Raw genomic sequence first — 16,983 nt, 5'->3', positions numbered from 1 at the left:
CTAGGAGAGGATGAAAAGTAAGTTGGAAGAAACAGAATATGACTGTTGTAAGATAAAATAAATGAAAGGGGTTGCAGCTGGGGGCTGAAGGGATGCTGTAAAGAACCTCAGGTAATGCCTACAGGGCATTGCATGAGGTGCACAGATGGCATGTCCAAACACGGGGATAACCTAACTCGTAATGGATAAATTTGTAGTAAAAAATTCATCCAGGGTTAAAAATCAAAACAATGATTTTTTTATACTGTGAGCATACAGTCTGATAATGACAAGGTTTAAAGCTACTATTTTTATGCCTCATTTATCTATTACCAACATGCATTAACCTTGGAAAGGAACCTACGACAAGGCACTCATTTTTAACAGCCTGAATTGATTCTTCTAAACTGCAAACCTATGGTTTGACTCTTACAAAGGTCTAAAGGTACTCTTCTACAGCCCAATTCTTCTATTGACTCTGCTCACACATTTTAAAACAAGCATTACCTTTTAGTGAGGGTTTGTAGACACTCAGCTCACCTTACCTTTTCAACAGCAGACTTGATGTGATATTTGTTTTCGCAAGAGAGTGGCGATAAATACTAAGAGGAGGAGTTGTCTTCAGTCTTCTTCCTCTTCATGGCGGATTCAGTGAGTGGTCACAGGGCATTTGATAATGTTGAAGGAGCTAAGCCTGAAAGAAATTATAATTTAATGTCAAGAATTCAACAATACAAAATTTTAAATGTAAGTTTGAAATGCAATCAATTTGTAAAATGACATTTTTATAATAAAATTAAGTTTTCATAATAAAACTAATATGGTAATACCTACCTGAACACCTGAATTAGCCCCTAATCCCACTAGCCCAAACAACCTCAATTACCAATCCCCCTATTGGGAATTTTAACAGCCAGCGTTACCAACACTGCAGGTAAAATCTTGTCATGAGCTACCACAACAAATGGTTGGTAACACTGACACAGGTGTGTGCCGACACGCCCCATTTTCATCAATTGCTTTATTCAAGGTCAAGTTGATGTGGGAAAAGGAGGGTGGGAATCATTCAGGTGTTCAGGTAGGTATTACAATATTAGTTTTATTATGAAAACTTCATATTGCAATACACTCCCTGAACACCTGAATTAGCCCGATTAACAACATTTAGAGGAGGAGGAATCAATTCTATTGCAGGCCCCTTTTACCAACCTCAGAGATGGTAGCTCACCAATCTGTTCTGCATAGGCTACACTGTTTATTTTTTTACACTCACCATAACAATCGCTGTTTTTGGTGAAGAGACCTACTGGAGAGTACTTTGATCGTCTGTCAGGTCAGTCTTGTCTCCGTCCGTCGACCTCCCATGTGGCTATTCAAAGCCTCTCATGTATGGAGGGAAGTGAAGCAGTGTGCAGAGCCGTTGTCCCTCCGGGTAACCTGACTGGGTTGAGGAAGGGTCAGACAACCGACCGGGCCTCATTTAAGTATCTCGGCGTCGACGAGCTTCCTAACCTACTCGAGCACCCCGTGGACTCTCATAGAAAAACTATCCGAGACTTCGATAGTTAAAGAAAACGTACTAATCTAATTCCCTGTGATTATGCTATCACTGTTGCCTAACTAGGAATTCTTCTCTCTGGTTAACCTACAAACCAACGGACTAAAAGAATATCCCTTCGGTTAAACGGAACACACCCTAGATGGAGGTAGTCGCAATAACAGACTAAGAGAATGCTCCCTCAGTTAAAATGACTGCACCCTATATGATAGAATTAGCCAGCTAAAAAACGGACTAAGTGAATACCCCTCCGACGAGGCGAATTGAACATCTCTTAAATAAATGGAAGTAAATACTGATACGGATTTCCAAGTAGCCGCTTCCAGAATAGAAGATACTGAATAATTCCTTAGAAAGGAAGATGAAGTGGCAGTACTGTACTTCGAATGCTGTGTGCTCGGGGTAATACAGGGCTTGAAGCTGACGGAAAAGAAGAACCTGGTGAAGCTTGGGAAATTACCTCCCTCAGAAAGTAACTGATCGTGTTCTTTGACAGCTTGAATGGGACAGATTCGCGGAGAGGCGAAAAGTGTACATGGATGAGGACGGAGTTTTCCACCTTTGACAAATAAACTTTCAATGCTCGAACCGGGCATAAATACATCTCCACTGGGTCGCCAGCAACGAACTCTTGCAGAGAAAGACTCCGAACGAACGAGGAAGAGGGTTAACTTCCGACTCCGTCTTCACCACAAATTCCGGTAGAAAAGACAAATGCATATCATTTCCTAAATATGAGACTAACCTAGAAATCGCCTGAAGCTCACCCACCCTTTTCGCTGTAGCTAAGGCCATGAGAAAAAGCACCTTCTTAGTCAGCTGTCTCAAAGTTAGAGCTTCAATGGGTTCAAAGGCAGGGGAACGCAGAAAATGAAGTACTTCCGACAAATCCCACGGAGGAGCCTGATTGGCAAAACAGGACGTTCAATCTTAAAGAAGCATAATACATCATAGATGATTTTGCTAGTAGAAATCTCTGGGAGATGGAAGCTAAATGTACTGCTCAGCATTGAGCGGTAGCCAATGGCTTGAATATGAAAGTCCTTTGACTTTCCTAAGGAATAACAGAAATTCAGCTATCTTAGCAATAGAAGGTCTAGAGATGGAGTGACCTTCCATACGACACCAACTTCTACAGTATACATTGTCCATCTGAATTGGTAAAGTTTGTGGGTTGACTTTCTCAAGCTGAGAGAAAGCTGTCTAGCCACAGCTTTAGAGAGTCTGGTTTGTCTAGCTGCTCGTTTCGATGAGTCGCCATGCAACTAGGGTCAGCATGTGAGGTTTGGGTGATAATGATGGAATTGGGGTTGTTTAAGAAGATCTTTCATGGGCAGGAACATGGAACTTCCGTGAGAAGCTCTAGGAGTTCGGAAACCAAGGACGTTGGGGCCAGCAAGGAGCTATTAGGGTCATATCCATATTGACACTTTCCTGCAATTTCCTGATCACTTGATGAATGAGCCCGAATGGAGGAAAGGCATATACCTGCATTTGATTCCAATTTTGTAGCATGGCATCGGTGCCTATCGACATGGAGTCCGCTAGTGGTGAAAAGTACACTGGAAAACGATGGTTCCATCTCGTCGCAAATAAATCTACCGCTGCTGGCCATTTCCGGAGAACCTGGCCTACTAAGTCCTGAGCCAAAGTCCACTCTCCCCCCAAATTACCCCAACAGAGTCTGCAACTGCCTTTGAAAATCCCTTAGCTCTGTAACCTGTCAGCACTAAATTTGACAACCCTTGATGGAACCATCTGAAGTGGGGTTGTCTGAGCAGACTGCATTTTTGTAGTAGAAACCATGGAAAGTCTACCAACATATCCAGAATATTCGGGAACCATTCCCATAAGAGGCCAGGATGGGGCTATTAGTGTCACTGACACATTTTGGTGTGAACGAAACTTGTTCGGGGCTTCTTGTATCATCCCGAATGGTCTTTGTTTGACCAGTCCTGCAACATGGCATCCATCGCCCAAGCTAAGGGGTCTAGAACTGGTGAACGAAAAAAAGAGGCAGACGATGGCTTTTGGAAGTTGCAAAGAGATCCAAAGTCGGAGTTCCCCACAGTCTCCGAAGATCTGCTACATCAGAAGCAACCCGACAGAAAGAGGATACAGAAGAAGACTGGACAACATCTGGAATGAGAGAAATAACACCCCTCAAACAGCACAGGGGCTGGCAGACCAAGTAAGGAACATAAAGAAAAAGAACTGACTCTCCACAGCAGAAAGAGAGGAACTGGAAAGAGAAATAACACCCAGCAATGAAGGACAAGAAGACGAGCTAAGAGACGTTGACACAGAAAACGTCAGGAATGATGAGCTACCGAACAATGACACACGAGGAAACACCGGAGATGTAACAGAGAGGTCAGAATGGGTGGAAAAGATCAGACAATGAATGAAGCCAGATACAGAAAGAACAAAGATCCCCTCCATGAAAGCCTACAACACAAAGAAACTAAGGGAAAAATGAGTGAAGTTAATGAAATACTGTAATGAGACTAATCCACACCACCAGTATCACAGAAACAAATAACCTGGCATATGCAGGAGCAAGACTAGTAGTAGACCTCATGGGGATACAAACACCAAACCACCATCACAACCAACCCAACAGAAACCAAAACAGCAACCAACTTGGAAAAGGTGGGAGGAAAAACAAATCATGGCGATGAGATCTGACTTCAGTAAACTGCACGAGATGGCAGAAAAGAGACTAAGGAGCAAGAAAACATGAGAGGAACTGAATAAGAAATACAAAGTACAGAGAAGGGACTAAACACAAAAGAAGATATAAAACAAAGAACACAATAGAAGATATACAACAGAGGTTTAAAGCCAAAGCACATAAGATCCAATGGTATATGAATAGGAATAAAGGTTACCAACAGAACAAACTCTTCGGAACCAACCAGAAAAGACTATACAGCCAACTAAGAGGGAAAGGCAACCACCAGGAAATTCCTGAAGCTGAACCAAGTAAGAGACTCTGGGAAAACATATGGTGAAATCCGGTACCACACAACGAACATACAACAGGCTCCAGGAAATCAAGGCAGAAGAAATGGAGAGAATAAAACAAAGATCCACTGAGATCACAACAGACACAGTCAGACACCAACTAAAGAAAATGCCCAACTGGAAAGCCCCAGGTCCCAATGAAGTCCACGGATACTGGCTCAAAAACTTCAAGGCCCTACACCCACGAACAGCAGAACAACTCCAGCATTGTATCACAAACCACCATACGCCCAAATGGATGACCACAGGAAGAACATCCTTAGTACAGAAAGACAAGAGCAAGGGAAATATAGCAAGTAACTACAGGCCTATCACCTGCCTACCAATAATGTGGAAGTCACTAACAGGCATTATCAGTGAAAGCTATACAACTACCTAGAGGATACAAACACCATTCCCCACCAACAGAAAGGCTGCAGAAGGAAGTGTAGGGGCACATAAGACCAGCTCCTCATAGACAAAATAGTAATGAAGAATAGTAACAGAATGAGAACTAACCTATGCACGGCATGGATTGACCACAAGAAAGCTTCGACATCAATACCGTACACGTGGCTAATAGAAAGCCTGAAAATATATGGGGCAGAGGAAAACACCATCAGCTTCCTTAAAAATACAATGCGCAACTGGAATACAGTACTGTACTTAAAAGCTCTGGGATAGGACTAGCAGAGGTTAACATCAGGAGAGGGATCTTTCAAGGTGACTCACTGTCCCCCACTAATCTTCATAGTAGCCATGATTCCCATGACAAAAGTACTGCAGAAGATGGATGCTGGGTACCAACTCAAGAAAGGAGGCAACAGAATTATCCATCTGATGTTCATGGACGACATCAAACTGTGCGGTAAGAGCATCAAGGAAATAGATACCCTAATCCAGATTGTAAGGATTGTATCTAGGGACATCAGGATGGAGTTTGGAATAGAAAAATGTGCCTTGGTCAACATACAAAAAGGCAGAGTAACAAGGACTGAAGGGATAAAGCTACCAAATGGGAAGAGCATCAAACACATACATGAGGCAGGATACAAATACCTGGGAATAATAGGAGAGGATATAAAACACCAAGAGATGAAGGACACGATCAGGAAAGAATATATGCAGAGACTTAAGGTGATACTGAAGTAAAAATTCAACGCCAGAAACATGACGAAAGCCATAAACACATGGGGAGTACCAGTAATCAGATGCAGCGCAGGAGTAGGGGAGTGGACGAAGGCTGAACTCTGCAGCATAGACCAGAAAACTAGAAAACACATGACAATATACAAAGCACTACACCCAAGGGCAAATACAGACAGACTATACATAACACGAAAGGAAGGGGGAGAGGGCTACTAAGCACAGAGAACTGCGTCAACATCGACAGCAGAGCACTGGGGCAATATCTCAGAACCAGTGAAGATGAGTGGCTAAGGAGTGCATGGGAAGAAGGACTGACAAAAGTGCACGAAGACCCAGAAATATACAGAGACAGGAGAATGAAAAACAGAACAGAGGAATGGCACAACAAACCAATGCACGGACATTACATGAGACAGACAAAAGAACTGGGCGATGAAACATGGCAATGGCTATAGAGGGTAGAACTCAAGAAGGAAACAGAAGGAATGCTAACAGTGGCATAAGATCAGGCCCTAAGAACCAGATACGTCCAGAGAACAGTAGATGGAAATAACATCTCACCCATATGCAGGAAGTGCAATATGCAAGACGGGACCATAAACCACATGGCAAGTAAATGTCCGGCGCTTGCACAGAACCAGTACAAAAAGAGGCATGATTCAGTAGCAAAAGCCCTCCACTGGAGCCTGTGCAAGAAACACCAGCTAGCTTGCAGCAATAGGTGGTACGAACACCAACCTGAAGGAGTGATAGAAAACGATCGGGCAAAGATCCTCTGGGACTATGGCATCCGAGCAGATAAGGCGATACCTGCCAGTAGACCAGACGTGACGCTGATTGACAAAATCATGAAGAAAGTATCACTCATTGATGTCGCAATACCATGGGACACCAGAGTAGATGAGAAAGAAAGAGAAAAAACTGATAAGTATCCAGACCTGAAAATCAAAATAAGAAGGATATGGAATATGCAAGTGGAAATTGTACCCACAATCATGGGAACACTAGGCACGATCCCAAGATCACTGAAAAGGAATCTGGAAAAACTAGATGCCGAAGTAGCTCCAGGACTCATGCAGAAAAGTGTGCTACTAGAAACAGCGCACATAGTGGGAAAAGTGATGGACTCCTAAGGAGGCAGAATGCAACTGGGAACCCCACACTATAAAATCCACCCGGTCAAATAGGATGACTGTGATAGACCCTCTAAAAAAAAAAAAAAAAAAAATAATAATAATAATAATAATAATAATAATGATAATAAAGACAAACTTTCACCTGTTTTCTAAAGAAATCCTCTGGAATATATCCTTAAGACTTACAAAAGCAACAGCTGGTAGTCTAGTGACATCATATTTAATAAGTACTGTGCTGACTCTGTTCTTTAAAATCCATTTAATTCTCCTGTTTATTGATTCCTTCTTCAACTTCCCAATCTGCTGCAAACTTGGACCAAACATCAGTAAATAAATACACTCAATCAGCCATTATTTAACCAGGTTGTAATATGGATATACCATTTAATATTAATGGGAACAATGAGAAGGATGTAGTTTCAAAATATGTTTAAGCCTCCTTGAAGGTATGCCTGTCGACTCTTACAATTCTCCTCTGATACATCTCAAAAAAACCATATTATGATTAATCATTTAACGAAAATTTGGCTATCAGGCCAAACACTGGAGCACTTTCAGCCATTCGGTGCTTAAGGTGAAAAGAGGGAGTTGGAGTGGTTGGAAAGTGGGAACATAGATCAAGTAAAAGGTTGAAAAGTGGGTGCAACAGCTAGGGCCCGAAGGGATGCTGCAATGAACCTTAAAGTAATGCGTACAGCACACCACTTGAGGTACACTAGCCCCTATGGGAACCACATTGTGCTTGGAGGGTGAATTCTTAGTAGCAATTTCTTGTAAACATACTAAATTCACACTGACTCACCCTTGAAAACATTACCAATTCATAATCTGTCAAGGTAATCGAAACTTCAACCTCATGAGGTGAAACTATGAAGGCTAAACTCAAAGACTTACTTGCTCTTTCTTGGTCTTGAGAAGCAAGGATATTGGGGCTCTTGAAGTCTCAAGGTCTTGGGGCAGCAGAATCTGGCGAAAATCCTGATCTTCCTTACTCTAATGCCCATACATCCCTTTACAACCTGGAAACAAAAGGAAAGAATTACTCGACAATAAAAGAATACTATTATTATGTAGGACAATCAGACAACTGGACTTTTTATATAGTCAGAAAACTTAACAGTCAACTTAATGGAATGGAATGGAATATACAACTTCAGCCAGAGACTACGCACTGGGACCTATGGGGTCATTCATCGCTGAAGGGGAAACAGAGTAAAAAAAGGTTTGAAAGGCGGATTTTCTATAGTCAGGAAATGTAAGTCAAAATAATTGAATGGAATGAAATATAAAATTTAGGCTAAAGGCAAGCACTGGGAACTCTGAGATCATTCTGTGCTGAAAGGGAAACTGAGAATAAAAAGGTTTACTTAAAGGTGTTAAAGGAGGAAAAGCTCAAAGCAGTTGCACTATGAAACAATGTTAGGAGAGGTTTGGGGAAAGTAAGATGAAAGAAAGAGGTACAAGAAGAGGAATGAAAAGGGTTGTAGATAGGGGCTGAAGAGACGTTGCAAAGAGCCTTATTAAGTAATGACTACAGTGCACTGTACGAGGCACACAAACGGCACTAACCCCCTTACTAGAACAATTTAAATTCTTCAGGGGCAATTACCTGCAATGAAGTCTTTGTAGCCTTCTTGGCGGGGCCCTTCTTTCCTCCCTTGACTTTGCAAGTTTCTTGCCCTTTGAGGTGGCCATGCTCAGCTTCTTGGCGTCCAACTTATTGCCTCCCTTGGTCAGCTGATTCTTGCCAGAAGCAGCCCTCTTCTTTCTTGCATCCTTCTTGGCTCCCGGTGCTTCCTTCTTACCAGCAAGAGCTCCCTTCTTTCCAGCATCCTTCTTGGCCTCACGTGCTCTCTTCTTACCAGCAAGAGCGCCCTTCTTTCCCGCACGCTTCTTGGCCCCAGGTGCTCCCTTCTTGCTGGTACCTGGGGCTCCGGCCTTCTTGGCTCCTTCTTTCTTTGCTCCAGCGGGACCTTTGACCTTCTTGGCTCCTGGTTTAGCAACACTTGCTGGCTTGCCAGCTTTGGTGGTACCAGCCGAGGCCCCACCTGCCTTCTTGGTATCAGGCTTTGGTTTGCTATGGTCTTCTTGGCTTCCCACCAGCGGCGCCACCTGTCGCTCCTCCTGTGATGCCAAATGTTGCTCCGCCTGCAGCATCACTTGCCATGGCAGGCTTGGGTTTTTTCTTGTTTTTGTCTGCGAAGAAATAAAACAATATTTAAATCAAGAAACATGAAATATTACAACTGATATTATAATAAACTAAAGCATCAGGTTTACATTTTTAAGTAACTAATAGCCTTTGATATTCAATTTACTATTTGTATAGTATATACATACATACATACAATTTAGGCTAAACGCCAGGCGCTGGGACTTATGAGATCATTCAGTGCTGAAAGGGAAACTGAGAGTATACAAATTTCCATAATAAAATTTATTATTTGGACACTTACCTACTATTAAAGTTAGCTTTTATCTCCACCCCCCCCACAATAGAGTCGGCATTCAAACAAAAGAAGATCGCTTGGCTGACCCAGAAGACTGTCTAGTTCACCTGTTCTCCACCAGGTGTATTGGAATGTTTTAGCTTTAGTCAGAATTCTCCTTGACAGCCCACTAAGTGTGGGGAGGCTGGGTGAGGTCTACTTTAACAGTAGGTAAGTATCAAAATAATAAGTTTCATTATGAAAATTTATATTATTTGGGATGACTCTTACCTACTGTTAAAGTTAGCTAAATCCTACACTGAGAAAAAGGATGTTGGGTAGTGCAGCTAGACTAATTCTGCTCAGCCAAGTGAGTTGAGAGCATCTTGTATGAAACCCAAAACATTCTTCCCTGATCTGGAATCCTTCCTGGATAATACTGCTGCCAGAAGGTGGATTCCATTCAGGGTGCAAGGCTCTCGCGTGTGTGCGCAGCCAAGAGCAGCTTTGCAGAGAAAACCACTTCGTCTTCAGCCAGAGTGAACAGAAATGGAATGGTGGGACCCTTGTGCCTTGGTATGGAATTCCAAAAAACAACAGTCAACTACAAATAAATACCTATGATACAAAGGTACACTACTGTGCAACAAATGTACCTTCATGCTCCCCAGAAAACCAACACCTGGGATTAAAATAAAGAGCCTAAAAGATTGCTCTTTCTTTCGATTCAGGAAGAGACTTTACCTGCTATTACTAAAGGGCTAAGGGCCTTACAATTTTCGAATGCAATTTCTACATCTTCAAGATACTGTAATGAGCAGCAAAACCGAATTGCACTTCTACAGTGCTGCATTAATTACATCCTCATGAGACAAATTCTTCAAAAAACTAAAAGCCATAGCAACCGCTCTTACAGTATGAATATTTACCTTCAATAAAGGTAAGAGATCTGGATTTAGTTTTTCATGCGCTAGTCTTATTAAATGCTTACAAAAAAAAACACACCACATTCTTAGATAAAAGAGTGTTAGGTTCTCTAACCCCACAAAATACATTATTAACTCTGCCACTAACAGGCTTTAATCTATATAAATAAATTTTAATTGCTGTAACAGGACAAAGCAAAGCCTCTTCTTCATTCCCCACCAAAAAGGTTAAATTTGGAATCCTTACCGTTCTCGCTAGTAGTTTAGCCTTGATATCATTCTTAGCCTGAACAAAGGCACAAATGATAAAGGGCACCTCCGTTACAAAAAGCCTACCTTATTGGAGAATGCTTGTAACTCTCTTACTCTTTTTTCTGTTGCAAGTGCTACCAAAAAGTGTCTTCATGGTCAGAAACTTCAAAGAAGCAGATTCCAAGGGCTTAAACGGATCTGCAGATAAAAAAGTTAAAACTACATCCAAGTTCCATGAAAGAGATTAATGCTGAATTCTTGATACTTCAATCTCAAATGATCTCAACACCTCCTCAAGGTCTGGATCATTAGAAATATCCAATTGCAAATGACACACAACTGAGAAAAGCATGGATCTATGTCCTCGAATAGCAGCTATGGAAAGATTCTTACCATATCTAAGATATCGAAAGAACCTGATGATGTTGTCTATAGAGGTGTCATGGGTAGATGCAATAATGATGAAATATACTGAAATAGAAATATCTCTTTTCCAAGACGTGACTGCATCCTGTGTTTGCTCACCAGTCAGTTACTGTTGTGAACGCATTGTGGACAATTAGCGATTCAATGAAAACCCTTTCTTGTGAAACGACACACATGGTATCTCATGCCATGCCTTTGTAACATGACACAATATTTGATCCACATTGCATCAGAAAATTTGATCTGGAACTTCTATGGTGTGACCAGAAAGGCGATTATTAGGAACCAATCATTGTGCAGAAAATAAAAACTCTTATATGGGAACGACGATTGTCTATTGTCATTAGCTCCGCCATACGGGTGGTACATAAGCTTCCAGAAGAGACTTCCCAAGACAGAGATACAGACAGACAGACAGAGACAGAGATGGCACTCAGAGGTCAGACAATGCAAGTTTCTGAAGGAGTATCCTCCAGACGACCCTTACTATTCTCCAAAAAATCTTGTCATGCCCGAAATGAAGAGAAGCAGCCAGACCTTCCTGCTCGTGTAGAGGAGTAGTCGCTAAGCCCTTCCTACCTGTGACAAGGGGAAGTAGTAAGCCCTTCCTGCCCTCCATTTGCACAATCTCTGGATTCTTGGAGAAACAGCATTTGCTGCCTCATCTTAAAGACATCCCCTTTTTGTGACGTCTAAGAGCCCATGGTCATTGTACCAGCAACATCTCTTCTGAGTTCCCAGCCACCCTTCTGTGATGTCCTCAAGCTCAAGGTCATTGTGCCAGCATCATCTCTTCAGCTGAAACCCCAGCCACGAAAGGATAACTCACCAACTCACCATTTAAGTATTAAGATTGCTCTACCTTGCAACCTGTTTCCCCTATCTATAACTGGTTAGATTTATTTTGTTTAGTGTTAAGTTGAATAAGAGCAAAGGGGAAACATTTCATTTTCTTTGTAAATAAGGTTGTGAATAAATGTGTTGTAGTGTTGTGAGAGGTTCTTTCTATATTCATTTCCCATATTTCAATTGCTGGTGTTGAAACATTGCTATTTAGAGTTTGAAAGAACCTGGAACAATTCTTGATCGTGACAAGAGGCATGGGTGCTGGATATCCCCTCTAGAGTCTAGAACGACACCAGGAGCAGTACACAAACCACGGCCTCTGATACAAAGCCAAGGTTGTTGCTCATCTTGATTTAAGGACAGATTTTCAAGATACTTTACCATATCCCCTCACTCGGAGGAGACGGTCGAGCCTCCAAGCAGTTAAGCATAGCATGCAAAGGCTTTGGTGGAACTGCACAGAACTCAGTTGTCTGAGAAGATCCTTCCTTAATGGAAGAATATGAGGGAGATCCACCGAAAGTGCTGGAAGGTCCAGAAACCATCCTCTCTAAGGCCACCACGGTGCTACTAAGAGTCATTCTGCAATGGTTCAATTCCCAAAACTTGTTCAGCACTTTCCTTATTACTGCAAAAGGGGAAAAGCGTAAGTATCTAGGTTGGACCAGTCTTGAAGAAATGCGTCTACTGCCCAAGCCTGCGGGTCCTGGCATGGAGAACACGCACTGGAAGTTTCTTGTTCATCAATGTTGCTAATATGTACACATTTGGTGGCCACCACAGACTCCACAACGACTGGCAGACCTACGATTGTAACAACCATTCTGTGGGTAGGACTTGTCCTTTCCTGTTCAAATGATCTGCCAAAACATTATGTTTCCCTGGAATGAACTGAGGAACCAGAACTATGTTCCTGGCTTCTTCCCAAAGAAGCAAATTCTCCGCCATCAGAAGCACTGACTTTAATCTCATGCTGCCCTGGTTTCTGATGTATGCCAAAGAAGTGGTACTGTCTAAAAACATAGCTATTACTTTTCCTCTGGCTAGGTGTTCACAATGAAGGGGGGGACTTCCACACTGCCAATAGTTCTAGATTGTTTATATGCAACGCCCTCTCTTGTGGCAACCATATCCCAGACATCTGATGGCCTCCCAGACGTGCTCCCCAGCCTATCATTGAAGCGTCTGAAAAAAAAGGTGAGGTCTGGGCTCATTACACCTAAGGATGACCCTGTCCCCAGTCTCTGACGATCCTTCCACCATGCTAACATCTCCCAAAGACTTACTGGGCCTAAAACTAAATGGCTGCATTCTGAGCCCTGCTAACCTGACAAATTTTTCCAGAGATGCCATGTGTCCCAACAGAGACAGCCATTGTCTTGCTGGAAGCTTCTTAGGGGCTGAAATTTCCTATTAGCAATAAGAAAATTGTCTACTCGTTTCTCTGATGGAAAAGCCTGAAAACTGACAGAGTCTAGAGAGAATGGACTGACTTCTGAAAATTGATCAAGATGCCCAGCGATTGAGCTAGGCAAAGTAAAAGATCCTTGGCCTTCAGAATTCCACCGAAAGAGTTGGCCAACATTAGCCAGTTGTCTAAATAAGAGTAGAATTTGCACTCTTAAAAGGTGACACTGTCCCCCTACTGGTGCTAAAATCCTCGTGAATACCTCAGGTGCTGTACACAGGCTGAAGCAAAGAGCTCTGAGCTAAAATGCCTTCCCTGCAAAGAAAAATCGCAGGAACTTGCATGACTGAGGATTTGTCGGAATGTAGAAATAAGCATCTTGTATGTCCACCGAAATCATCCAGTTGTTCTTCTGAATTGCCACTAGTACTGTGCTGAATGATTCCAAGGAGAATGGGGCTAGACGAATGAATGTGTTGAGTCTTGACATATCCTGCACTGGGCACCACTCTCCAGATGCCTTTGGTACTAGGTAAAGACAGTTGCAAAACCCCAGCAAGTTTCCTGACACCTGCTCTACTGTCTTCTTCTCTAGCAATGATACCATCTCTTTCTGAAGTATGAGATGCTTTTTCCACTGATGAAGATGCTTTTCCCACTGATGAAGATAAGATGGAAAAGCAACTGGAGATGACAGCAGAGGGGAAGAGACAGAAAAGGAATTACATAGCCTACGTTCAATACCTCCATCACACAAAGTTCTGCTCCTAAGTCTCTCCAAACATGCCAGAAGGCCTGCAGTCGGCCTACTACAGGAACCTGAGGGCATAAAGCTTCATTTATCTCTAAAAACTGTAGAAGCTTTGCTCTTATTGAGGCCTGATATGGACCTACGAAAGATCTTAGCAGCCAAAGACGAGTCACGAGACGAGGAGGGACGAATCTTGACTGGAAGGACAGAAGGAAAAGAAGGAGCAGGCCTTTCCATGCTTGCCTTAAAAGACTGTCCGATAAACTCCTATTTTCCTGTACAGAAATATCCCCACCTGTCTTAAATAGAGACATGATTAAGAAGGCAATCCAAATGGGAAACCAAAACTGCTGCCATCTTTTGAGCAAGAGACCCTAGATGAAAGATAAGAGCACAACTGTTCTCTCTCTTCTTAAAGACCAAGTTAGAGAAAGCATAAGAACATTTGCCTGCCATGTCTGATACAGCCTTGTCCTGGCAAGTCAAACATTCTACTGACTCCTCCCAAGCTTTGATACCGGCTGGCGCCAGAGAGTCCTTAAGTTGGCACAGAGAGGCAGCAATAGTACTAAGCGAATGCTCAGCAAAAGAAAAGCCTTCAATAATTCTAAACTAGAACTTGGACAAAGTCTCTGCCTCTGCATTAGACCACAGCACCTTGCCAGTTTCAAGAGCACGTCTCTTCACAGGATTGAGTCAAGCAAGGAAATCAGAATAGTTGACCACAGACAGTTTAAGCGCTGGTAACACGCCTGTGTCATAAGAAGCAGGCCTCTGCAACTTCAAAAAACCAGGAAGACTAGAGCTAGCAAGCAAACTTGAAGGAAGCCTTGTGAGCCAGAATACAAGATATTTCATCAAAACGTTCACTATTTAAAGAGAAAGCTTAGGGTTCTTCAAAGACTTAACGTGCGCTGAAATACTAGAAGATAACAGAGACCTAGTCTCTACAGAACTTCTTTCCTCCACCAAATGAGGATAAAGAGAAGAGCAATGTTCCAACAAACTCTTCTTCTGCCAGCTGAAGAGTCGGGGCAACAGCAGCCGACTCCTTGCAACGAAATTCTGACTTGACTGGAGGGGAGACCGCAGGAAAAGTAGTCTGCAGCTGTCGACCTGAGGCGACAAAAGTTGGCAAAGCAGAAGACAAGGCACCAGGCGTCAAAGAAAACTGGAATTGTTGGGGAGAGGGAGGAGGAGAAGAGTCAGTGACAACTAGCTCCCCCACCTCGTCTATATGCGTCTCAACCGGCTTAAGAACGTTCCCAGATGACACATCTTTAGAAAGTAAAGCAGCTAAAATAGCACCTAGCTTGGAAGCAACAGCAGAATCTGTAACCATAGTAGGATGGGAAAGAGAAACATTAACAGAATCAGAAGGAGAATCTCCAATAGCCGAAACGAACAGGTGCATCTCATGGAGACAGACGAATAGCAGAAAAAGATTTAGAATGAGATATGGAAATAGACAAAATAGTTTTAACAACTGACTGAGTTAACATAGCAGGGTTAGAACAACTCGCTACAGGCATATTATTATCAATAACAATGTCAATATCTACATTCTTACTCTTATCGGTGCTAACAACAACCTCATTACAGTACTAGCTATCGATGATGGTGAAACTGAAACACTGTGTGAAGATTTATGTTTACTAAAGCGATCTTTCGGCGAATGCATTAAACAGGATTCAGACGGTGAAAAAGAAGAGATAAGTGCCGCAGGGCACAGAACCCCAACCACCCTAACAAACAACCTGGTTCCCTGGCAGCAGACTCTTCCAACTGTTGCAAGGGAATTTTAGGCTTGGGCTACATACGGGTGAAGGAACAGACACCTTACCTCTTATAGGGAATGCAAAAATGATTGCACACTATGGGGGACTCAGAATGGTTCCCTATCATACATTCAGCAAAACCTTTAACTGATTCTAAAATAAGGTTCACATCCTGTTCTAGCTTCTCAACACGCTCTTCCTGAACCTCAAGGGGAGCAGAAGAGGAAGTCTCAGTACTACTTATATCATTAGGCCTGGCAGTGAAAAAGCCAGACTGAGTAGGGCTAACTACAGATGAAGGACCACTAAGAAGAGGAGACAGATAGATTTATGACCTGACCTAACTATTTGCTTCCACAACCTATCTGCTTTCCTTCTTTTCCTATATCTGACATTTTTAAGCATAAAGTCTTTAGACCAATCCCTACATTCTTCACATCTAGTTTCTAGAAAACACTCTGCACCCCTGCCGCCGGTACAAACAGGATGTTGATCTGCCTCAAATTTTGGCATCCTGCCTACACAGTAATCTACAGAACCTGATGTTATTTGTTTTGCTTCTGGTGGAAGACATCCTAGGAAGATTAAAATTAGTACTGTGACAGGAGCAAACAGCCAAAATTCATAAATACCAACAATCACCTATACCCAATGGTGGCAGGAGAATTCTGGGAAGAGCTAAACATTCAAACATCTGGTGGAGAACAGGTGAACTAGACAGTCTTCTGGTTCAGCCAAGCAAACTTCTTTTATTTGAATGGTGACTTGGCTATCGGGGCGGAGATATAAGCTAACTTTAACAGTAGGTAAGAGTCATCCCAAATAATGAAGTTTCTGACAAAATTTCCTGACAAGATTTATTTTTGATATCTGATTTACACTGCTGGCTGAAAGTTGGACAGACACTCAAGATATGTCTGACTGTAAGTGTGGGATGAAGGACAAAACTTGTGTGAAAAGGATATCTCTACAAAGAATTTAGTTGAGGCAAGCCATCTGCAATATGGGAATATTTTTTGTTTTAAACTTGGGTCCTGAACCAAACTGGATAGGCTGTGTCACAAGAGAACCAAGATTATCATATGAAGGAGCACATCAGCTGAATCCAATAGCAATGAGAAGAGAGAGGACCCTCTGAGTTCAGTTAACTTTTGGGAACCTGATTTCTGTGTAACATAAAAGTCATTTGAAGTCAATGCATAATTCTGAATGAAAGCTTTCATAATTTGTTAATATGTTAAACTCCACAGAAAAAATGATGTATCAGAACTGGTCACTCCATTTTTACCTGCCCTAAACTTTTTGTAGGTCAGAAGAAAATGACATGTACATAATGTAC

At 42.3% G+C, this 16,983-nt stretch overlaps 1 protein-coding gene across 1 annotated transcript in view; it reads right to left on the bottom strand.

Annotated features, from left to right (window-relative positions):
- The window catches only part of LOC136838021 (cylicin-2-like), a 249,466-nt gene that overhangs the window by 20,439 nt on the left and 212,044 nt on the right, over positions 1-16,983 (bottom strand). The window contains exons 2-4 of the mRNA XM_067102883.1: positions 8,438-9,024; positions 7,723-7,847; positions 525-673 (exon numbers count right to left, since the gene is read on the bottom strand). Coding sequence (XP_066958984.1) covers positions 7,841-7,847; positions 8,438-8,985 — 555 coding nt within the window. The 5' untranslated portion in view covers positions 8,986-9,024 and the 3' untranslated portion in view covers positions 525-673; positions 7,723-7,840. The remainder of the gene's footprint in view (positions 1-524; positions 674-7,722; positions 7,848-8,437; positions 9,025-16,983) is intronic.

The sequence above is a fragment of the Macrobrachium rosenbergii genome, unplaced genomic scaffold (assembly GCF_040412425.1).
Source record: "Macrobrachium rosenbergii isolate ZJJX-2024 unplaced genomic scaffold, ASM4041242v1 13908, whole genome shotgun sequence".
NCBI classification, from domain to species: domain Eukaryota; kingdom Metazoa; phylum Arthropoda; class Malacostraca; order Decapoda; family Palaemonidae; genus Macrobrachium; species Macrobrachium rosenbergii.
This window is presented reverse-complemented; position numbering and strand designations above follow the sequence as displayed.